The sequence below is a fragment of the Xiphophorus maculatus genome, chromosome 18 (assembly GCF_002775205.1).
Source record: "Xiphophorus maculatus strain JP 163 A chromosome 18, X_maculatus-5.0-male, whole genome shotgun sequence".
Taxonomy (NCBI): domain Eukaryota; kingdom Metazoa; phylum Chordata; class Actinopteri; order Cyprinodontiformes; family Poeciliidae; genus Xiphophorus; species Xiphophorus maculatus.
This window is the reverse complement of record NC_036460.1, coordinates 31,985,149-32,009,944: the sequence shown is the minus strand read 5'-3', so window position 1 is coordinate 32,009,944 and position 24,796 is coordinate 31,985,149. Positions and strand designations below refer to the sequence as shown.

The 24,796-nt window shown below is 40.1% G+C and overlaps 1 protein-coding gene and 1 long non-coding RNA gene across 4 annotated transcripts in view; one reads left to right on the top strand and one right to left on the bottom strand.

The window, feature by feature from the left end:
• Positions 1-24,796, bottom strand: part of LOC102228781 (protein-tyrosine sulfotransferase 1) — a 68,691-nt gene that overhangs the window by 20,685 nt on the left and 23,210 nt on the right. For 2 of the 3 annotated variants that reach the window (XM_023351192.1, XM_023351193.1), the window contains exon 3: positions 3,495-3,693. In XM_023351192.1, coding sequence (XP_023206960.1) covers positions 3,495-3,693 — 199 coding nt within the window. Of the gene's footprint in view, positions 1-3,494; positions 3,694-9,328; positions 9,862-24,796 lie in introns of those variants that run through there. The other variant, XR_002754322.1, reaches the window with a different exon arrangement.
• LOC111611964 lies at positions 14,663-15,704 on the top strand. The gene is made up of 2 exons (XR_002754323.1): positions 14,663-14,881; positions 15,570-15,704. It is a non-coding gene; the product is annotated as an uncharacterized LOC111611964 (long non-coding RNA).

Sequence of the window (24,796 nt, the reverse complement as noted above, 5' to 3'; positions counted from 1 at the left end):
ATAGGACCTAAATCACTGCAGGTGATCAACCAAGACAACCAGTTGCCTTAGTTGATGTCAGTGTTCAATATTTACCAATCAGAAAGAGACAAAGTAGATTCCATGGAAGAGTTCCTAGGCAAAAACCACAGCTGAACATAAAGCCAAGCAAAAGATAAAACAAACAAACAAACAAAAAAACATCAATATGATTTCCAAGACTTGGGGAAAATATTCTGTGGATTGATGAGATACCTTGACAGAAAGTGTGTATCCTGCTACATTTGCTGTAAAACTAATATAGCATTTGAGAAAAAGAACATCCTATCTACATTTTGATGATTTGGGACTGCTGTTGTGCCCTAGCACCTGGATAACATATTGTAATGGATGGAATCGTATCTTCTGATCTCTAGGAGGAAATTCTGAAGAAGAATGTCAGCTGGGTTTGTTTCAGATTATTTGATTTACACAGCAGGGCAATAATATAAAGCATAGGGCAAGTTCACTTCTGAATGGTAGTGTTATTACCAGCTCATATGATGAAATCATAAGTAGAAAGAAATTCTCTATAAATAGCTGACATCTGTTCTTAAATACTAAAAAAAAACACTTTACCCATTTTAAAGTGCAGAAACTGAAACTGCCACTAAAACCAGTGTTTTTGAAATCCCCTGATGTGGGTGCTTAAGGTCAAGAATTTCCCCTGTTTAGCTTACTGATTTATTTCTCTGAAATAACATAAGGGAACATGTAGAGTAATGGAACAACATGACCCTGGGCTGGCTCTGTAGCTGTGAATAATGAAATCGTTTCACACAGAACAGACTGTAGCAGCATCCCTGAACTCAACAAGATAAAGTTCTAGCGCTGGCTGAACAGAGATAAACACAGACTTCAAGGTTCACACACTGGGCATCGGCTTTATTTGAGGTAATATCTTTGAGAACTAAGACATCTTGTCTGTCATGTTTGCTGGAAAAAACAAGTACTTAATGTGGAACATAAAAGACTCCTTGGCTATGCAAACAGGACTTTTCAGGACTAAATCCAGATATCTGGAGAGAGTTCTGGAGTTCCTGCCTGGGAGTACATAAAATCTGCCAAAAATGTTTAGACAGTGCTCCAGTGGGGGAGAGGTAAAACTATGAAAAACAGTCACTGGGAAGACACTGTGTGTGAAACTCTGAGTTTCACTGCTAATAGAGCTGCAAAAGTCTCTTAAAGGAACAGAGTCCTGCATTTTCCACATTTCCAGTCTCTGCAGTCTCTAATCCTGCACCATTTTACTAGTAAGACTTTACTGACTGGTGTTACACTCAATAGAAACAGCAGCCTGTCTTCTTAAAGCTGCAGTATGTCACTTTTATAAAAACTACGCTTTTTTCTACATATTTGTTACAACTGTTAATGTCAAAACATAGCTCAGTCAGAAACAATCAATCACAACCAGGAGAGGGTCTTAGCACTGTCAACCAATCCCCCTTGTCTCTGCTTCACTACAACTAGTTCCCCACACTGGAGCCTACGGTAAATGCAAAGGCTAGTTAGCATGGCCATGGATAACATCAGGTAAACAGTTCTTCTGTTTACAACAACAATAAGTTGCTTCTTCACCATTAGCTTAATGAGCAGCACATACATGAGCATGACTGACAGCGCAAAGACCGTACCTCTGGCTGTGACTGGATGTGTCCGATCAAGCAGTGTATGTCTGCAGATAGTAGTAGGACTACAGAGACAAAGCAGAGGAGCTTGATTTTTTTTTTGCAGATTATCAAGTCATATTTAGGCTCAGACAAGGTTAGAGATCAACTGGAAGATTTGTGTTGTCTTCCTCCTCCCCACAGAAAGACAGAAGTCACTAAAAGTTCACTTAGTTCAAATGCGTCTGAGTAAACAGCGTAAAAGAGAGTGATTCATTCATTCACTTTCTGAAGATTGACAACTTTCAGAGGAAGATTCTCTAGAAATAGACAGGAGGCTGACAGTTTTTTTTTAAAGCCAACGTTACTGTTTCAAGAAAAAGAAATGCCTAATGGAGTCGAGTAATACGCAGCATGAGTCATAAACCACCAAACAGCAGCTTTCGTTCCATTCCATTTTACCCTGCTTTACAGCTAAAAGACCGACTGCTCAAACCAGGATCCAACATCTTTCCACCAAACCCAAACAGCTTCAGAGCAGATGTGTGGTTCACCAGCCCAGCTGAGGTACTTCTGAACACTGTCTTAAATTGCAACTAACCCTGCTCTGAAACCTAAACCCGCCACTGTTAAATGTTGAAAAATTGCAGCGTAGTGGACGGAGCAACCAAGTTTGGGGATGAGTGGAGGGGGTGAATAGGTCTGTGATCAGGATGAAAAAAGCACAGTGCTTTTTTGCTGTATTTATTGATTTTTCAGACGCTAGTGACTTTTTTCAAAACTACTGATAAATCTAACGATTCTTACTCTGTGCTGATGTAGACTTTTATGGTGGCAGCGTTCTGCAGCTTGGTTACAGGCAGCCTGCCTGTCCTCAAGAGAGCAGCAAGAGTGGCCATTAGCTTCTCCTGCTTCCTCAGCACTACAGTCAGTCTAACACAGTCATCAGTTCAACACCATACCTTCCCCAATAGTCAGAGCAGAGCAGACTCATTCCACTCTGTGTCCACATTGCAAATAAATCACATATTTCTAAAGCTGAATAACACTATCAATCAATGCTCACCAGTCACCATGGCAACGCTAGCAAGTCCAACTCCTGACCACCAGGAAGGGAATAGGAGGGGAAGGAGCGCTGTGCTTTTTTCTCAAAACGTGGATTTGTGACAAAGTTGTACCAAGCCATATTGCTACAGCCAAGATGAGAATTCAACTGTTTGAATAAAGGGTCAATAGTGAGATGGTTTTAGGCAAACTAATTGGACAAAACATAAGGGTCAAAATTTGAACAGGAACATAAAAATAGAACCCTCATTAACCTACAGTATTTAGACAGTTTATTTTGGATTTTTTATTTTTACCAATGCATTCTTTGGGTTGTTGTATTTCAGAGAGATATCAGCCTTCCAGTGCCTACCATCTTGTTTTATACCTTGACTTTAAATTCAGGGCAACTTCCAGAATACATGATTAAAATAAAAATGACTTTTGAAAATAATTTTCTGTCATTTGTTATTTCTTTTTAAGAAAGGAAAATAATTGTTAAAAATCTAAGTAAAACTGGTTAGCAGATTGGTTAGCTGGGTTTAGCCTCTCCTAATACAATGGTCACTCATGGCAGAAAGGCTAGGAAATGAAATTTAAAAGCTTTTCTTATGAATAAATTCAACAGGACAATAATTGGATAGACAAGTAAAAGTTTTAATAACCTGAGAATACAACTTGTCTACAAAATTCTGACTGCTGCTTTCCTAAATGGTACCTTAAAAATATTATGTAAGATTTAATTTTAGAGAACTATTTAATCTGTCTTCTTACAAAATCCCAATTCATAGTAAAGTATTCTCAAAGCAACAGCTTAGCACTCACCCTCCTGGTGTTGTCCAATACTCTGGGGTCCGGCTGCCCGTAGTTGGGGGGGTTGGCGTGCGGGTCATAGCCCAGTCTGGAAAGCATGGGAGCGATGACCGCCATGTCCCTCACCACATCAGGTGGGATCTTTCCCACCCATTTAGACAAGGCTTCCACGTTTACTGGCTTAATGACTTGGTCTGTGGACCTCTCCACCCTAAAACAAAAAATAAAAATGCTGATTTTAGTTGAGAATCGCTGACTTTATTCTGAGGTTATCTGGCAGTAAATATGTACTGTGTAGTAAAAGTAACACGTTTGTTTTATTTGATTTTTTTTTTTTTACTTTGAAGCAGCAACAAAGGAAATCCTAGACTGGACACAAACAGATTTAGTACCACTGAACATCAAAATGTTAAAACTCAAAAAGGCAAAAGACAGATCCAGCAGAGGAAAAGCTTTGTAAATCTTCAATGTAGTGAAAAAAACATGGCTTTACTCTTATCTCCAGCTTCTAAAACAAATACCTGCTGAGGCCCAAATCTACAATCTACAGTTACAAGATAATTCTTGTAGGGAAGTTTAAGTTCAAGTTTATTTAACACATTTAAACAACAAGGTAGTTCTGAAGTGCTTTACATCATAAAAACACAAAAATATAAAGTCATAGAACAATACATAGTCAACAATTACAACATTACATTTTGTCAAGTGTCGTCATTACACATCAGAATGTTGATTAAAGTTTTATTAATAATGTTTCAAAAGCAACTCTAAACCAGGTGGGCTTTTAGTCTAGATTTAAAGGCACTCAGTGTTTTCTGGAAGTTTGTTCCAGATTTGTGGTGCATAGAAGCTGAATGCCACTTCTCCATGTTTGGTTCTGGTACTGGAAATTCAAAGCAGACCAGAACCAGAAGATTTTAGAGGTATTGTGGTGCTAAGCCGTTCAGTGGTTTATAAACTAACAATATTTTAAAGTTTCTTCTCTGAGCTCCAGGGAGCCCAAGGAAGGACTTTAGAACTAGGGTGATGTGTTCCATCTATCTGGTTTAAGTGAGGACGAGAGCAGCAAAGTTCTGGATCAACTGCAGCTGTCTGATTTTTTAGACAGACCTGTGAAGACACTATTGCAGGAATGTGCAATATATATGGTATATGGTAAAAACGATAGAAATTTGGCTTACAATGGAAATCTTTAGTCTACTGGCTAAACATGATAATGCTTGTTGATGACGTAACCGATCGGTTTCGACGTTGAGCAAGCGGGAAGTAGCGTGCCCAGCCATGTAAGGGAAGAGCTAGTTAAAAAGATAGGTGGAAAAAATTTAATTATCTGGACCTGGTTCAGGCTTAACTACGTCTGTGCTGGTTAAACCGCTCCGGAGGACCGCGGCAGATATCAGTCAGTAGCAGTGACAGTCACTATCAATAATACATATCACAGTCAGACAGCAGGGAATCAAGGGTTAAATGCGCACGTGGGATCGGTGCAACCCCTGCTGGGATGCACACAGGGTAAAGCTCACAGGGTCCAAAGGATTCTGTTTCTTATCCCACGGTCCGCCGACTAAGCGCGATGCTCAGGGGAAGCACGGCAAATCTCACGGTCGGACAGCGAGGAAGTGCTTCAGTCAATTTATTAGATGAACTCTCACTTTGACCAGCCATTTATAGTGTTTGTGTCCATGTTAGTGATGGGATTTGGCTCCTTCATCAAACATAAAAACACAAATGACAGCTGTACCACCACAATACACTCCGCCACCCATTTATTTTGACCGGGATGGTGGTAAATTTATTTTCTGGTTTGTCCGTAAACTTACTCTGACACCAAGTATCAACTACAGCACAGCAGCCCGCTGTGTTCAGTCTATCTGCTCACCTGTGTAAATACATGTGCAGTGCTCTTTTCGTTCGCTTTGAACTGGCCACCAGGCAGCAGCTCGGGGAGGAGAAAGGCTGCTGTACTCCAGGCATGTGCTAGTCAATTTAAGGATGCTTATTGGTCTCGACAAAAAAAAAAAAAATAGATAAAAACTCAGGCATTATCATCACTCAATAAAATCCCCTCAGAACAAATTTAAAAATTGGATGTTACAACTGGTTAGTAATTTAATTTTACATAATTGCAGCTAGGCCTGTTGCGATAAACGATAAATCAATTAATCGTACGATAATTGAAAACTATCCACATCATTTTAATTATCGGCTTTATCGTCTCTTCCGGCCTTTTTCTCTTTCTGTTAATGTCACTGAATGAAAAAAGGCTCAACTCCGGTGCTCTCCACTGACCCTCCCTTCCTCATTTCCTTAGTATAATGCCCACCGCACACTACACAATCTTAGAGCTGTTGGCCGATTGTCGCCCCATTTTCGAAGCCTGACAGACCACACACATTAGCCGACAGAAATCCTCGATATAACGGTTCGATCGGGTTCGATCCTGCCATGTGGTGTCCAACAATGGGCACAAAATAATGGCTACAAGTCCAGTTAACTAATTTTAAAACCAGGCATTAATCAATGCTTTACTACAACCTACCTGCAATGCATGTGGCTAGTGTCATTCCTGACTGAATGAAAATCATTATAACCTATTTACGTCACGTTAACGAAGTACAGCTGAAAAGTTACCAGGTTTATCAACTGCAGTAGCAATTTCGCTCCAACTCCTCCTCTTGTCATTTCTATATTCTTTGCATGTTGAATAAACATTAATGTTGTTTCCACGTATCATCTCCAATGTCCGCTGGACTTCGGGTTGCGCCATGTCAGCTGTTTGGGATTCCTCTCTGTAATTTCCACTCAGAAAACATGGAGGAGAATCCACGCTTTCTGATTGGCTACCTGTCACATTCAACAGGCTGCTTTAAAGCTCCCAGTCGGGGAAAAGCCCTGATTTAGATCGGAGCGGCAACGATGATCTACCATAACACACCACACAATCTTAGAAAGACCAACGTTTTAAGATTGTTGTAAGGGGAAAAATAGGAGCAAAAAATCATGTAGTGTGAACTATTGCATCAGGTAGTCGATGTGCCCATTTTCTCTATTTAAATCTAATTATTACTGAAGGGCAACATAGTGTACACACTTCATAATCTGCAGTCTTTAGGTAGAATGCAGTATTTATTTCCACTTTGGCTTTATGTTGTTTAGCTTTTTTTCCAAGTACATTTTTTGTTAATGGAGACTGAGAATCCATTTCATTTTTGTTTTTGGTTGATTTGTTTATTTTGTTTATCAGTTCCAGTGTTAAGTGTTCTTTTGAAAATAAAGTGTATCTAACTTTGGCAAGAAATCGCATGCATTATTACATCATTTCCATTAAATCAGTGTAAAAAGGTCTTCAAACAATATTATCGTTTATCGCAATAACTTTTGAGACAATTAATCGTTCAGCAAAATTTGTTATTGTGACAGGCCTAATTGCCGCAGTTAAAATTTGCTTGCTATAATTTAACAAACCATGGCTTCATTAAATATTTCATCCTATTTGATGATAAATACCTATGAATACCATCATGTTCTAGAAACGAGGAAAATCGTCCAGTTTTTGTCGTTTAACCCTGTAAAGCCCACACCATGAAATAACTGACAGAAAATTCCAATTCTTTGAAACTGGAGCCTTTATTGGTCCCTCTGAACAAACAAAAAAATTTTTTTTCAAATATCATTTTCCATATATGAGTTTCATTTTGTATCATATTTGATACATCGGGTCACAATGCTCAAAGATTATTTTTTCTTGAACAAACAAAAACATAATAAAACACAAATAAGTTAGATAAATTGTTAATTCCAAACATAAAAAGTGCTACAACAATGCAGCAATAACAAATCCACCAGTGGAACTGGCAGGGTGGCAGTCTCGAGAACATAACATTTCAATTATTTTCTAGACATATTGTGGCTCACAACCTTTTTATTTTGCATTATGATAGGCTTGGAAACAGTTTCTGCCCTTCTTCAAAGATGCACTCTGCATTTCTTACAGAACACATGGGCAAAGTGGCCCACACAGTGCTTGCATGTCTGTCGGGTTCCCCATGTTGGGAAATTATTGAGGCCATCCTTTCTCACATCAGGGGGCAACTCAGTGGTTTTCCTCCTCCTAGGAGGGGTTGGCGTTGCTTCCGGAGAGGACAAAGGACTGCCACACTTTTTGACCTTTCGTGCACTTGTGAGGGCAGTGGCAACAGAGGCCTGAAACCTTCGCAGGGGCAGGTGTTTCTGCCTGGGATGCAGTTTCTCCAGGTTTCTTCTGTAGCGGATCCATGCATTGATTACTGCCACTGTGATGGTGTGCCACCAAATGTAGATGTACCATCTTCGAGATCTGAAGCTGAACTTGTACAGTGCAGAAAGCATATCAAGAAGGTCAATGCCTCCCATGAACCTGTTGTAAGTGTCAACAATGGCCGGTCTGGGAACCATTATGTGGGTTTTGGCTTTTCAATCCCAACGCTTCACACTGCCCAGTGGTTCAACACCAACAAAAGAAGAGAGCAGGTTCACAGCTTTGTTGTCATACCATCTCACAATGATGTTGTTTTCCTGGTTTACTCTGAAATCCAGTGACCCTCTTCCGTTTTTCTTCAGTTCTTTCTCATCCATCAGTTGGCAATTCTTCACCCTGTTCATTCAGACTGTGCCTATGTAGTAGATTCCTCTTTGTTTCAAGTGCTCTACCAATGGAACTGACATAAAGAAATTGTCAGCAAAAACTTTGTGATTCTTTCCTGCTGGAAGGGTTGAGGTCATTTTCAGGACAACATCTCCTGTAGCACCAACATCAGATTTCTCTTGGTCAAGATTTCCTGCCCTTTGGCACACATCAAAGTCATATAGATAGCCACTTTGCCCACCACGTCCCCACATCTTGAACCCCCACTTGTGAGGTTTTCCTGGCATGTAGCACCGTAGATGTGATTTTCCTTTGAAAGGCACCATGATTTCGTCAACAGCGTGACATTCTTCAGGTGGTCATCATCGCCACTATCTGGGTGTTCCTCAATCCTTGCAGGAGTCCATTCCTCATCCTCATCCTCCCCTAGCTGCTCAATGTCACTTGAATTCCCACCCATAATCATATTCAGAATATCTTCAACAGTGTATGTCTTTGCCATCTAAAAAAACACAGGCACAAAAAAGAGTGTTTATTTTATCTTTGAATTGGTCAGTTTTCATTGAAAATAAGCAAAAGGTGCAAGTTGCATATCTATTTTTAAGCTATAAATGTACCAAAATTATGAACATGCAAACATGTCATTAGTTTATATGAAAAAAGACTGTACATTGCTTGACATGATGTAAAATACACGAAGTACAATAAAAGACAATTGACTGATTTTTCGAGTTAACTGACCCACTGTATCAAATTTGATACATCACTTTTCAACACGGTTTTACAAATAAATTATGATAAAATACTAAGTAATTTTACATTGCATCAACTCAGTAAGTGTTCCTATTGATAGTTCACCCCAAAACAATTTTTTTTCTTACCTTAACCTTCTAAAATTGGCAAAGTTTTCCTGCTGAAAACGCATGTGTCCCAGTCCTTTGCCATGGCAGTCTTGTAGTATCAGTGGAAAGGCCTCTGGCGAGAAAGTTACTACCCCCTGTTGGATTATCAGTGCACTACATGTGTCTAATTGTATACATCGGGTTTTTTAGGGAAAAAAATGTCACACTGCTAATTTGGAGGTCTCAAAAACTCATGTATCATATATGATACGTTTGGCGTTATAGGGTTAATGAAGGTTTAAATATTACAGTGGCTACAGTGAGCCTCAGCAAAGGAGAAATTAACTGAGAAATCGGTGTAAAAACTTTAAAACACTTACAGTATATTCTACTTTTCCTCCTCACACTGGGTTAAATGTTGCCATGGCAACTGACAGCATCTTCGCTCACCCACAGAGCAGGGAGTAATATATTGACCAGAATGCCCTGCGCTACAGTTAGCTTCCTACTTTTGGAGTGGTCTCCGGTCTGCTTGCATTCGAACTGCATCCAAACCGCACCTTCAACCGAACTGAGACCGAGGTTTTTAGGTGGATCAATGTTCGCTCTTTTGGTCTGCATTAAAGTTCAATTGCACATTCACAGTGTTCCTGTAGTTCTGTAAATTGATCCCTCACAGGCTGAAACTAGTTGTATCAAGTTGCTTTCCTCCCCTCTGCTCCTGTGTTTCTTGGTTGGCTCTATACTTCAATACAGCAATTCACTTTCCTCTAATTCATTTACTTTGCAATTGAATCTTTACACTGTATGGGTTATAGTCTCCTGCATGATTAATAGAGGGAGTTGGTTTTGTCATCTCAGGAGAATGGTGTAGATGCATTCTGAGAGGTAGGCTACGGTCCAAACATCCACTCTGCAATAAATGGGAGAGAGAATCACTTTAGGTAAGTCCATCAAGGCCCAAGAGGCTCCTGAGCAGAGCTTATCCATGCTGTTAGTGGCAGGCAGCCTTCCATGCAGAGCAGCAAAACGTCTGTACCATTCAGAGAACTGTTGTCTAAAATGGAATCATGCAAATCATTCAAATTGCGTTGAAAATGTAGAAAAAATCTTTGTCACTGCATAAATTCAGCATTTTGTATTTTGAAGCAAAAGGAATGTCTCCACTTTGATAACTAGAGATGGTAACTGTGAGGAAACACAAATGCTCAAAAGAAGAAGTTGCACAGTGATCAACAATGGCTTCACGATGAGAACATTTTTGCCAGATAATGGCATTCTGGAACACAAAGAGATATGCAACAGGCTAAATACAGTCTGCAACACAAACATCATGCATTGTGATGGAGGCACTATTAGAGTGCCTGCATCACTCTATTTACTCTATTGTTGATAGTTCTCCCAACTATAGGAACGCCTATACTTCATGTTTTTCATCTGTCCCACAAATCTTAGAGACAGAGATGTCTGAGTCTGACAGGCAAGAGGTTAAGTAAACATATCCTGCAGCATAGCTAATTAAAGGACAAGCATAATGAGAAAATAATTAAAATTATTAATAGTAATAATAAATAAAATAATAAAAAAAAGAAAACGCTTTTTTCTAAGTCGGATTGCAAGCATCTCTGTTGCTCTGAGCATTTCACTGGCGGAGCAGATTTATTCCTAAAAGATAAGTTTATACTTTATGCATTTAAAGCCGGCAGAGCGGACCAATCACACAGCTAGCGCCTCTGCGTGTTCTCTCGCGCTCTGCAGAAGCTGGATGTCTAAAGTTTATCTCAGCGCAGATCCTTGTGTCCAGTTCACTGAAACTAGACACAGGCTGACCTGTATGAATATTTATATCAACCTCCTGTGAGTAATTATAGTTCTTTGGAGAACTCTGCACCATGGTAAGAGTCTAACTGCGCAGCTCTATGCGAACTGCAGGAATAACTAGTCGCGCTTTCAGAGGTGCGTGTAAGTTTATGTATGTGTTCCCGGTTGGCCGGTGCATTAGTGGCTAACAAACCAGTGCTTAATTGGCCAACCTAAAAAGGAATCAGTTATAATTGCAGTTTACTAATTTGTATTTGTAAACAAACAGAGCTCAAACTCAAAGATTAAACTCGGAGCTTCAGATTGTAGCTATGGTAATAAAACAATCTAACTATGAAGACCGTTCTTTGAAGTTTTATAAAGTAAACTTGCCAGCTCCTTAAAATCTTACATTTAAATGTTAAACAATTTAAAATATTTTAATTTATGTATGCTGAAACCATTAAATCAAATTTAGCAGCATTGATCATCTCAATAAATAAATGTTATATTTATGTATCTGTGGTCTGTGTTAAAATATTCACATTTACTTGGCCCCTCAAGGCCAGGGGAGCCTTATGCAGTCACTGACTTAATTTGGATTAAACAGAAGTACAAATAATTGATATTCATTTAATTATATTTTTTGATTTGTTGTTATTAAGACTAGTTGTGGGTTTAGATAGTGTTTCACTGGCGATGTTTTCCCGTAACATAATTACTCTGTAATATTTTTACATTTCCTGTCCACTTAGCATCTTCTAATAAAACCACATGGTGGACTGCCTAGACCAAGTTTTCAGGGGACACTTGTTAATACAATATTTAACTCTAAGGCTTCTCAACAGCCTGAATTATAAAAATAATCAGATAAAATCAGATAAATCTCGCAACATTGCCTATATCAAATATTACAATAGAACATTCAAAGTCAAATGCAGGTTGCATTAAAATAAACAATTCTGGGCATGCCGTGGTGGCGTAGGGGTTAGCGCGACCCACATTTGGAGGCCTCGACGCGGCTGTCGCGGGTTCGACTCCCGGACCCGGCGACATTTACCGCATGTCTTCCCCCCTCTCCCTCCCCCTTTCCTGTCAGCCTACTTCATGAAAAGGGACACTAGAGCCCACAAAAAGACCCCCTGGAGGGGTTACAAAAAAAAAAAAAAAAAAAAAAAAAACAATTCTATGTTACTAAATCAAAACTGCCTGAGAGCATGGCTAGGTGTTTTCTGCTTGTTCTGATTTGTTGTTTCTGACTGAGCGGTGTAATTCTGCAGAATACAGGGAGGAGGCAGAGGAGCTCGATCACAGATTATCTGTCTCATGTTAGAACAGCAAACATTTTAATACATATGTCAAAACTTTTTTTTAAGTTGTGTGCTGCAGCTTTAAGCAGGCGTTTGATGAGAGAAAGCACTGGCAGGTGGAGTGCAAATGCCAGTATGTATGTAAAATATTACTCCTCAGTAGCGCATAGCGCTGATTGAACAATGAGAGCAGAACCCAGCGTCTTCCACCACTAGCCCGATGACTTCAATAATTTTCCAGGTTATTTGCTTGGCAATTATGCACTGCTTTACATAGTGTCTGACCGGTCAGGATGCCTTTTTTATTTGCAGTGAGCCTCTATAACTCACCATACTCCTTCTAGTGCTTGTTTTTTAAAGTGTAATATTAGACTCTTATTGATGCATTTTGACGTGCTTCACCCCCCAGGTATTTTTCCGTCGCAAGATGCAAATTTCCCCATTCACTCTCAGAGCATTAAAGTTTCACATGACAGTCCTTAGATTTGCTGCTGCGCCTGCGCAGTATGCTGTTGATGGGTGTAAAAAATGAGATGCAGGTGATCGGTTTTTGTGAGCGGCAGCAGGAGACAGTGATCGGCAATCACCGATCATACACTTTTTTACGGAAATCGTCCGATTATGATCGGTGGCTGATCAATATTGCATAACCTGCCTAGCAGCAGTTTCAGGTTTTGTCACTGCGACTTAACTGCTTAAAAATAAACAACAGCGTGTAGTGAAAACTCAACAAGGCTCTATTTTATCCTACCCGGTTCGACATTACTTTACTCTTCTCTACTTGACTCTACTCTGTCAAGTAGAGACAGAGTAGAGTCAAGCTGGGTAGCTTGACCCAACTGTACTCCACCCAACTCTATTCTAACCGCCCCTTTAAATGCATTTGATTATTATCCTTTCAAAATTTGACCTGTACAAATAATTATGATGGGATTGTTTTTGAGCCAATCGGTCAAAATGACAGACAACAAAAACAGTCTAGCGCAACCTCTGAGGAAGAGATAGTCAACACTGTAACTAAGCACAGAATTCAAATAGTGAATATTTTAGCCATCTGTAAGGTAACCCACAACACTCTCTCTTCTTGGCTTTGGAAAGGACAAAAAAAAGAAAGAAAACAATGCCAGTTTTCCTCATGTTGATGCTTTTAATCGCCTTCAGTGTGTGAATTATTCATTGCGGCCTCCACTTACACAGCATTGTGTTCTGCAGTAATCATGGCTGATAAGGGAATCACACAAAGACATCAAGATCCCAAAGATGGCGGAGTTAAAGATTGAAATGCTGCCTCTTCTGGGGGTAGTAATGGAGCAGGATTCTCAGCTAGACAGGTTGTCCATTAAATCAAGGCTAGGTAATTGCTGTTAATGCTGAGGCAAGGTCCCACTGTGGGGCCAGGCTTCCCACTGAGAGAGATCTTCATCTGGATAGAGACCCAAAACATAAAGAGCAGGAGCGCTGGTGATTGCACTGTGTAAAGAGGCATTTTCTTCCATGTGCCATGGGCACTGACTGGTGGTCGGTGCGCCGAGGCGGTCCACCGTGTTTTTATATTAAAAGATGTTAAGTAGACAGGAAATATAAAAATATTACAGGGTAATTATATGTAACAGGAAAACATCACCAGTGAAACGCTATTTAAACCAACAACTACAGAGTCTTAAAAACAAATAAAAAAATACAATTAAAATGAATATCAATTATTTGCACTTCTGTTTAATCCAAATTAAGTCAGTGACTCCATAAGGCTCCCCAGGGCTTCAGGGGTCCCATAAATGCTAATATTTTAACACAGATCACAACTACATAAAGGTAACATTTGTTTATTTTATGAGGCCTTGAGATGATCAATGCTGCTAAATTTGATTTAATGGTTTCAGCATACATAAATTAAAATATTTTAAATTATTTAACATTTAAATATAAGATTTTAAGGAGCTGGTAAGTTAACTTTGTAAAACTTCAAAGAACAATATTCATAGTTAGATTGTTTTGTTACCATAGCAACAATCTGATGCTGATTAATCAGAGTTTGACCTCTGTTCACAAATTCAAATCAGTAAACTGCAATTATAAGTGATTGCTTTTTAGGTTGGCCAATTAAATTACTCTCCCTCTCCCAGATTTCACTAAATCTAACACAGAAGCTGTTAGAGGTGCTGATGTTTTTAGCAGCAAGAGGGGCCCCTAAGTCAAATCCTGCTCAATGCCTCATGCGGCCTTCGACCGGCCTTGCATGATGAGTTAAATCCGCTCCACTGTGAGCAGAGATGTCCAACAAACGGGAGGTTTAATTTAATGCTGTTAATGTGGCTCTAGTAGCTCTTCCATTTCCATTCAGGTTGGTGGTTGCTAGAGTTTAGTAAAGCATTGCGCGTCGCCAGGCTTATAATACACTGGGGAAAACCCTGAAGTGGTCAAGTGTGCGTAATCACAGTCTGGATATGAAACAAGCAAACTGCTCTCTGTACTTAGCTAAATTGTCAAGATCAGGGTGAAGGGGGTCTGACATATTTTAAATAAGTTTTTACTACTTTAATTTTTAGACCACCATTAGCATAAGCAATGTAACATATACTGTACTTTACATGTATGTAACCTGCACAAAATAAGGAACCCGTATTTTATTTTGGCGGGTCAATCTGACAGCACCCTTTAAGTTACGGGTCACAGGTGACTCGGATCTCAATCGCTGTTGCTGCTGTCCCTGTGGCCAGCTGCTCGTCTCGGCGTCTTCTAAACTTATAGAAGAATACGGCTGGATCGAGGCTTACAAAAAGGACCGAAGGATTAAATTGGGTGTTTCCTGTCGACCGCTCGACGGTGAGTCGTTTAATTTACGTACTTTGTTTTCTTTGGAAATAGAAATGCGGTGGCGACACGCCCACTTAATCTGTGCATTAATGACTGAAAAGTTTATTTATTGATTTAAAAGGTCATTTTCTTTTTGTTAATTTTGTGGCCGAATAGATTATATATTGTTAAAATATTAAATAGGCCTTTTGATTTTTGTAGATTTGTCCTTTTAGGACAGTTTTAGTTATTTTTTTGATTGATTTTTGCTAACGGCCTATAGAACTCTGGGCTTGGTCATTTGTTTTTATTGGGGAGTTGCGCAACGGGGAAAAAAAAAGGAAAAAAAAAACAATTGTTTATTGAAACGATATGGAAGTCAATTAAGTTTAATTGACTGCGTCAATTAAACTTAGATATAATGTGAAAGTGCACTTTAATTTGATCTGTACCGGTAACTTTAATTTGATTTGTACCTTTTACCGGTAACTTTAATAAGGTCTATACCCTTGATTTGAATCTGAATGTAACTTTGAATTTGATCGCGATCTTTAATTGGAAATTCATTTGAAAAAAATCATGAGAAAACACTTTATGGAATATAGTTATTTGTTTATTTTTTTGTAATTGTTGAATGTTTTTTTATTTTGGATAACAGTTTAACAATGTTTAAACATGACAGCTAATTTGTTTTATTTTTATTCATGACCTTGTTTAGGTCAGGTTTTTTCCCACCCCCGGTGTCACGTCAGGATGGCGAGCTACCGGATCACCGCAGCTTCGCGGTAGGATTTAAATGAACCAAGCTATTTTTTTCATTCTGGACCTATTTGCTCTGGATCTTGGAAAAAAAGAAAACAATCAGATATTGATTGATGGACTATTGATCACCTTGGATTCATGAATGGACCAAAATAGAAACTCTTGGGTGACATCAGGGTTTATTGTTTTGTTGCTGAGTGCTTGTTGTTTTTTTTTTTCTCTTCCTTTGTTGTGTTTTTGGTTATATTATAGAAAATCACTGTTATTATAAATATTATTATTATTGCATATCTCCATATATATATGAAAGAAAAAAAACAAGTTGAATACAATAACTTAAACATACTTTTGTCTAATGGTATTTTATTCACACCCACGGGCTCCATAGCCGAATCTAGTTGAGCGCCATTTGTTATATTTGGCCGTAGTCAGGCGCCTAGCCTTAAGTAGCGTTACACGTGGCGAGCTAGCCAGGAGCTTGTGGGTGTGAATATTTTCTGGGTTATTTATTTACATTTTGAACAGTTATTTCAGTTTTGGAAAAAAAAATTTGAGTAAAATATTCAAAACAAATAAAACAATAAAAGATGGATTTTGTTGTGCAATCTGGTATAAACGTATCACAGTCAGTGATGATTACTGGTGCTACTAATACCAACGCCGACGAAGAAATACTCGATTGCTTAAGTAGCTATGGCAAACTTAATCGCACTTTGTATGTAATTGATTCCTCAAGCACTTTTTTTGAAAACCTGATCGTTGAGTTTGCGGATCTAACTGCTTTTTTCCGCGTTACAACCGCTTCTACCTTATACTTACGCCTCTAAAACAAATACTGATCTTGTGTTCCGTGTCACTGCTTTGGCGCTCGAGTACGCAGCCACAGTGGACAGCAGCAGCAGCAATCAGCCCAACTACATCGCTGAACTTAAGAAAATCGCTGATCAAAGCGGCCATCGTTTTGAAGATGTCCTGAAGACAGTAATGAGCCAGATTGGCCAACATTTGCATGCAGCAGGAGCAGATGAAGGTGATAATGACGATGATGATGATGATGATGAAGATGACTATGACGATGACATTGATGAGGAGAAGGATAGAGTAAAGGTAAAAGAGGAAGTGGATAAATTCACTGCTTTACAGCCAGCACAAACAGGGCTGAAATCAGGATCGTTATCCTCACTTCCTCCTGCTCATTCCTCCGCGGACCAGGGAGCACGACCCCGTCGCAGGCAAACTGGACCAGCTCCAAGGCTGTCACTGTCCACCAATGACCTTACTCCACCTCAAATACAACGGGTTGTTGTTGAACATGTGGTCAGAAATACTGATTTGACTGGTTCAACCTCGCTTCGTCTCCGTACTTTTTCTGGAAGGCTTCCTAAGCCAAGTAATGAAGCTGATTTTGAGTTTTGGCGTTCCCAGATTGAGTCTCTGCTTGCTGACCCCAACTTTCCAGCGTTGCATGTCACCAGACGAATCACAGAAAGCCTGTCATCACCTGCAGCTGATTTGGTCAAGGGTTTGAGTCCAAACACATTACCAACAGTTTTACTAAACATACTGGATTCTGCTTTTGGAACAGTACAGGATGGTGAAGAGTTGTATGCCCAATATTTAAACATTCTCCAGAATCCAGGCGAGCGACCGTCCACTTACCTGCAAAGGCTTCTGCTCACTCTCAACACTGTTGTGAAGCAAGGAGGGATTTCACCTGCCGACATTAATAAACATCTACTGAAACAGTTTTGTCGTGGGTGTTGGGACAACACTGTCATAACCAAGTTACAGCTGGAACAAAAGAAAGATAACCCACCATCTTTTTCTGAATTGTTGTTGCTACTGAGGACAGAGGAAGACAGACAGCATGCTAAAGAATTACTGATGAAAAAACACATTGGCACACCAAAACAGAAAGTTCACATTCAGTCCCAAAGTGCCTGTCCTTGTGAACATACTACATCCAATGAAGAGCTGAAAGAAATGAAAAAACAACTTCAGAAATTACAGCAGCAAATGTCTCAACTTCTGTCCAGGAAGAGTCCAGCTGAATCCAAGTCCATGTCAAGGCAGAACCAATCCTACTCTCCTTCACCTCAGTTAAAAACAAAGCCCAAGCCTTGGTATTGTTTTAAGTGTGGAGAAGATGGCCATCTTTCCTCCTCCTGCACAAATAAAGCAAACCCCAGTCTCGTTGAGCAGAAAAAGAAACTGTTACGCCAAAAGCAGCAAGCATGGGATGCCAAGAATTCAAAATCATTAAACTAGAAACAGTTTCTGTTGTGGGACACACAGAAGCTGTGTATATGAACAGTCCCAAAGAACGCAAAATGAAAATATTGCCACGAGGTCTTGTTGGTACAAAGAGCACAGGTCAGGTTCAAATAAAAGGAGATCAGTTCAACTGCCTCCTTGATTCCGGCTCACAGGTTACTACTATCCCCTACTCTTTCTACAATACTTACCTCATGGATCATAAAATCAAACCAATAAACAACCTGTTGGAAATAGAAGGGGCAAATGGACAAACAGTGCCTTACCTGGGATATGTAGAGGTCAACATAACCTTCCCGCCTGAATTGTTTGGTTTACCTGTTGAAGTAGATACACTTGCTCTTATAGTACCTGATATTAAACCATCTCAACATTTGATTCTCATTGGCACCAACACCTTAGATGTTGCTTACAGCAAACATTTTGATACTCATCCTGACCAGTCATTTCAACCTATGATCTCTGGGTATATAGCAGTGTATAAGATCCTCCAACACCGCTATGCCCAGAGTTTGAATGACTATAGTGCAACTGTCACCCTGCAGTCTAATCGGCCTCAAGTCATCACTGCTGGTCAAACCACAGTTGTAGAAGGATGCTTAGCTGCAAGACTATGGCAAGATGAAAAACAAGTCCTCCTTGAACATCCAAGTTCCTATGCCCTCCCTGGTGGGCTTATGGTAAAAACCTGCCTTATTGACTTGCCTCAACACCGGCCTTGTCATCTGCCAGTTGTTGTAAGCAATGAGTCTGACCATGAGATTCACATTCCAGCACGAGCAGTCATAGCAGAAATCAGCACTTTCCGGAGTGTGATCTCACAAGAGCAAACAGTCCAAAATTCAACCCAGTCTACAGAGTCGCTACAATCATCTCAACCACAATACAACTTTGGAGACTCACCTTTATCTCCAGAATGGAAGCAGCGAATCATCCAAAAACTCAACGGTATTCCTGAGGTGTTTGCAAAGCACGAGCTGGACTTCGGCCGGACAGATAAAGTTAAACATCAAATCAAGCTGTCTGATCCCACTCCTTTCAAACAAAGGCCAAGACCAATCCACCCTCAGGATGTCGACGCTGTAAGAAAACATTTGCAAGAGCTTTCTGATTCTGGAGTCATACGTGAGTCTGATTCGCCATTTGCTTCTCCAATTGTGGTTGTTCGCAAGAAGAATGGCAGTGTACGTCTCTGTATCGACTACAGGAAGCTAAATCTTCAAACAATAAAGGACGCCTATGCTCTACCCAAGCTTGAAGATGCATTTTCTGCCCTTTCTGGATCAAAGTGGTTCACTGTGTTAGACCTTAAGTCGGGCTATTATCAGATTGAGATGGAGGAAAAGGATAAATCTAAAACTGCCTTTGTATGTCCATTGGGGTTTTGGGAATTCAACCGCATGCCACAAGGGGTCACCAATGCCCCAAGCACATTCCAAAGGTTGATGGAAAGATGCATGGGAGAGTTAAATCTAAAAGAAGTTTTGGTTTTCATCGATGATTTGATCATCTTTGCACCTACTTTGGAGGAACATGAAGAACGCCTGATGAAAGTTCTCAACAAACTTAAGGACTTTGGGTTGAAGTTGTCAGTCGAGAAATGTGTGTTTTTCCAAACATCTGTGAAATATCTGGGACATGTAGTGTCCCAGAATGGTGTTGAGACAGATCCTGATAAGATCAAAACACTCACCTCCTGGCCAGTGCCCAAAAACCTGAAAGAGCTGAGGTCTTTTCTCGGTTTCTCTGGATATTACCGCCGTTTCGTCCAAGGATATTCAGCCATAGTTAAGCCACTGCATGACCTGACTGCTGGTTATCCGCCATCCCAGAAGAAATTGAGACCAACTGTAAAACCTGAGAATTACTTGAACCCCAAAGCACCATTTGGAGGACGGTGGACACCAGTGTGCCAGCAGGCTTTTGAAACCATCATCGAGAAACTAACTTCTGCTCCTGTACTGGCATTTGCTGATCCACAAAAGCCCTACACACTCCACACCGACGCCAGCTCCACCGGTCTTGGCGCGGTGTTGTATCAGGAGCAGGACGGAAAGAACAGGGTTGTGGCATATGCCAGCAGAGGTCTCTCACGGAGTGAGTCCAAGTACCCTGCTCATAAATTGGAGTTTCTCGCTCTGAAATGGGCGGTGACGGAGAAATTTAATGATTACCTCTACGGTGCTCAGTTCACAGTTGTCACAGACAGCAATCCACTAACTTATCTGTTATCCTCAGCAAAACTCGATGCTACCAGTTACAGATGGCTTTCAGCTTTGTCTACTTTCACATTCAAGATCATCTACAGAGCTGGAAAGCAGAACATGGATGCTGATGGATTGTCTCGACGACCTCATGGTGAGCTGTTTGATGATCCTACCTCCAGGAAGGAACATGAACGAGTCCTAAAATTTGCCCAGCAACACCTCAACGAACCAGATTATGTCTCCATTGATCAGCACACCATCGAAGCAGTTTGTGCTCGTCACCTGGTGTACAGCTCAGATGTACATCTTGACCATGCTCTGGTGTTGTCTATGTCAACCCATGTCAACAGTCTACCTGACAGTTTTACTGACGATGAACAGTTCAGCTCCCCTTTACTTCCTCGATTCTCAGCAGATGACATTGCAGCCAAGCAGCGTGACGACCCTGTTATCCGCCATGTCATAGCTCAGCTGGAACGAGGAGAGTCACCATCACCATCGGTGAAGGAAGAACTTCCTGAACTGCCTTTTCTACTCCGAGAAGTAAATAAAATGGAGCTCCAAAACAACCTTCTCATTAGGAGGAGACAAGTGGGAAGTGAATCCAGATGCCAACTAGTATTACCTGAGGAGTATCGAGCTGTTGTGCTGCACCAACTGCATAACCAAATGGGTCATATGGGAATTGACAGAACTCTAGACTTGGTCCGTTCCCGTTTCTACTGGCCCAGGATGTTCATTGATGTTGTCAATAAAGTTAGAACCTGTGAAAGATGTGTGAGACGCAAATCATTGCCTGAACGAGCTGCACCTTTGGTCAACATCAAAACCACTCATCCTTTGGAGTTGGTGTGTATGGATTTCCTCTCTGTAGAACCGGATCGTAGAATCAAAGACATCCTTGTTATTACAGACCACTTTACAAAGTATGCCATTGCTGTGCCTACTCCAAACCAAAAAGCTAAGACCGTTGCTAAGTGTTTGTGGGATAATTTCCTTATGCATTACGGCATTCCAGAAAAGCTGCACAGTGATCAGGGCCCAGATTTTGAATCACGAACCATCCGAGAACTCTGTGAAATGGCCAACATTCACAAAATAAGAACCACTCCATACCATCCAAGAGGAAATCCTGTTGAACGTTTTAATCGAACACTGCTGGACATGTTAGGAACACTAACTGAAAAAGAAAAATCTCATTGGACGGATTTCGTAAAACCACTAGTGCATGCTTACAACTGCACAAAAAACGATGTTACAGGATACTCACCATATGAGCTGATGTTCGGACGCCAACCCCGCCTACCGGTGGATTTAGCTTTTGGACTGCCATTAAATGAGGATGGATTTTGTTCCCACACACAGTATGTGCAAAAGTTAAAGTCCCACCTGGAGGAAAGTTACAAACTGGCCAGTAAGAACTCAGCTAAAGTGATGCAGCGTAACAAAACCCGATTTGACCAGAAAGTTACTGCATCAGAACTAAATGTTGGAGACAGAGTTCTAGTAAGGAACGTGCGACTAAGGGGGAAACACAAACTCGCAGATAAGTGGGAGTCGTCTGTGTATATTGTTGTGAAGAAAGCCGGCAATCTTCCTGTGTACACAGTCAGACCGGAAGGCCAGAACAAACCACTAAGAACCCTGCATCGAGACCTTTTATTGCCATGTGGGTACTTACCTGTTCCTGAAAAAGAGATACCTACCAGAGATAAAAAGAAATCTCCTGTGTCTTCTCCAGTATCTGCTGATGATGAAGAGGATCCATCAGAGGATGAACTAATTGATCCACCTCTGTACATTCCATCATCTGTTGAACCTGTCAAATTTACAATTGATATTGACCTGCCTCCTATCGATCAGTCTGTTCTAAGCACTGAACAGTTTGTTCCCTTCACGCAATCTCCAGCACCTGTAACTGAAGAGGACAATGATGCTGAGGATGATGAACCCAAACCTGTGGAAGGGGAACCCACAACTGTTAAAGAGGAACAACTAGCAATAGACAGTGAGGAACCTGAAATTGACTCTGAACAAATCAATCCTGCTGAAGTCTCCAGAGTTGAAGGAAGACTCTCTCCAGATCCTGATACTCCAGAGTCTGACAATGCAGGACTTGACATACAAGAACCTGATGTACCTGACATTTCCAGCCATGCTGAACAACCTCACTCACCAGTGGATTCAGTATCTCTGGACACTGAGGACCAACCTCTGAGACGTTCCAGCCGCACAAGAAATCCACCTGATCGACTGCAGTACACTAAACCTGGCGAACCATTACTGAAAAGCATTCAGGCTTTGCTCCACGGTTTGAGCTCTGCTTTCTCCTTCGCCCTCCAAGAAGATGAAGAAAAACAGTGTTTTGCTCCGTACTCTAGTCAGCCACCTATTTGCTGCCAGCCTGGCACATGTACGAGGACGTACATGGGATCAGGAGGGGAGGGTGTAACCTGCACAAAATAAGGAACCCGTATTTTATTTTGGCGGGTCAATCTGACAGCACCCTTTAAGTTACGGGTCACAGGTGACTCGGATCTCAATCGCTGTTGCTGCTGTCCCTGTGGCCAGCTGCTCGTCTCGGCGTCTTCTAAACTTATAGAAGAATACGGCTGGATCGAGGCTTACAAAAAGGACCGAAGGATTAAATTGGGTGTTTCCTGTCGACCGCTCGACGGTGAGTCGTTTAATTTACGTACTTTGTTTTCTTTGGAAATAGAAATGCGGTGGCGACACGCCCACTTAATCTGTGCATTAATGACTGAAAAGTTTATTTATTGATTTAAAAGGTCATTTTCTTTTTGTTAATTTTGTGGCCGAATAGATTATATATTGTTAAAATATTAAATAGGCCTTTTGATTTTTGTAGATTTGTCCTTTTAGGACAGTTTTAGTTATTTTTTTGATTGATTTTTGCTAACGGCCTATAGAACTCTGGGCTTGGTCATTTGTTTTTATTGGGGAGTTGCGCAACGGGGAAAAAAAAAGGAAAAAAAAACAATTGTTTATTGAAACGATATGGAAGTCAATTAAGTTTAATTGACTGCGTCAATTAAACTTAGATATAATGTGAAAGTGCACTTTAATTTGATCTGTACCGGTAACTTTAATTTGATTTGTACCTTTTACCGGTAACTTTAATAAGGTCTATACCCTTGATTTGAATCTGAATGTAACTTTGAATTTGATCGCGATCTTTAATTGGAAATTCATTTGAAAAAAATCATGAGAAAACACTTTATGGAATATAGTTATTTGTTTATTTTTTTGTAATTGTTGAATGTTTTTTTATTTTGGATAACAGTTTAACAATGTTTAAACATGACAGCTAATTTGTTTTATTTTTATTCATGACCTTGTTTAGGTCAGGTTTTTTCCCACCCCCGGTGTCACGTCAGGATGGCGAGCTACCGGATCACCGCAGCTTCGCGGTAGGATTTAAATGAACCAAGCTATTTTTTTCATTCTGGACCTATTTGCTCTGGATCTTGGAAAAAAAGAAAACAATCAGATATTGATTGATGGACTATTGATCACCTTGGATTCATGAATGGACCAAAATAGAAACTCTTGGGTGACATCAGGGTTTATTGTTTTGTTGCTGAGTGCTTGTTGTTTTTTTTTTTCTCTTCCTTTGTTGTGTTTTTGGTTATATTATAGAAAATCACTGTTATTATAAATATTATTATTATTGCATATCTCCATATATATATGAAAGAAAAAAAACAAGTTGAATACAATAACTTAAACATACTTTTGTCTAATGGTATTTTATTCACACCCACGGGCTCCATAGCCGAATCTAGTTGAGCGCCATTTGTTATATTTGGCCGTAGTCAGGCGCCTAGCCTTAAGTAGCGTTACATGTAGTATTTGTCATCTGGGATGTGTTGTTAATTGGAGCGTAGCGGTGGAGCAGCATGCGCATTTATGGTCCAGCGTACTGTGCTTGTTGCAGTCTAGTGGACATCTGCACTTTAATTTCTTTCCTTCCTCAACACAGTAAGCTTATACTGCTCCTCCATTTAAATTATAATAAGTAGTATAACAGAACTTGGTTGTGCATTCTCTTTTGGCTTTCTCTGTGTACTGGAGACTTATTAAATGGGCCAAAGAAGCCCAAGCCACAATCAGGCAAACAAATCTAGCCCAACCTGGACAAAACTTCAGGTTAGGCTATGTTTAAGTTTTAGATATACAGTACTCAAAAAGTGCCATAGATACTGTTTGCTTGATGTAGTAGACCATAAAATATCAGACATTTCAGATGGAATAAAAATGTTATTGAGCGTTTAACAGCGACACAACAGGGTCACAAACAACAGAAACATCCTGTATCAAATCCAAAGATAATGGTATAAAGATCCATAGTTCATTTCCATGTGTTGCATAACAGACACAAAGAAGGTTGGAAATGTATTTTCTAAATAATGTTTTAAAACCATTTCCTTTTTGTAACACCTATATCACAGCATACATACATGCATACAGAAGCTGCATCTTGGTCCTTCTATTATTAAAACACTATATGCTTTTTAATAACTTATTTGCAATCATTAAATTTAGTTAGGACATCTACTGATCTGAAATATAAAAGCAAAATAAAAACATATTTTGAGTAGGCCTGTCACAATAATTCAGTTAATCACATGATACATTAAAACAAGTTCAATAATTTGCATAATTTATCTTTTTTCCTATT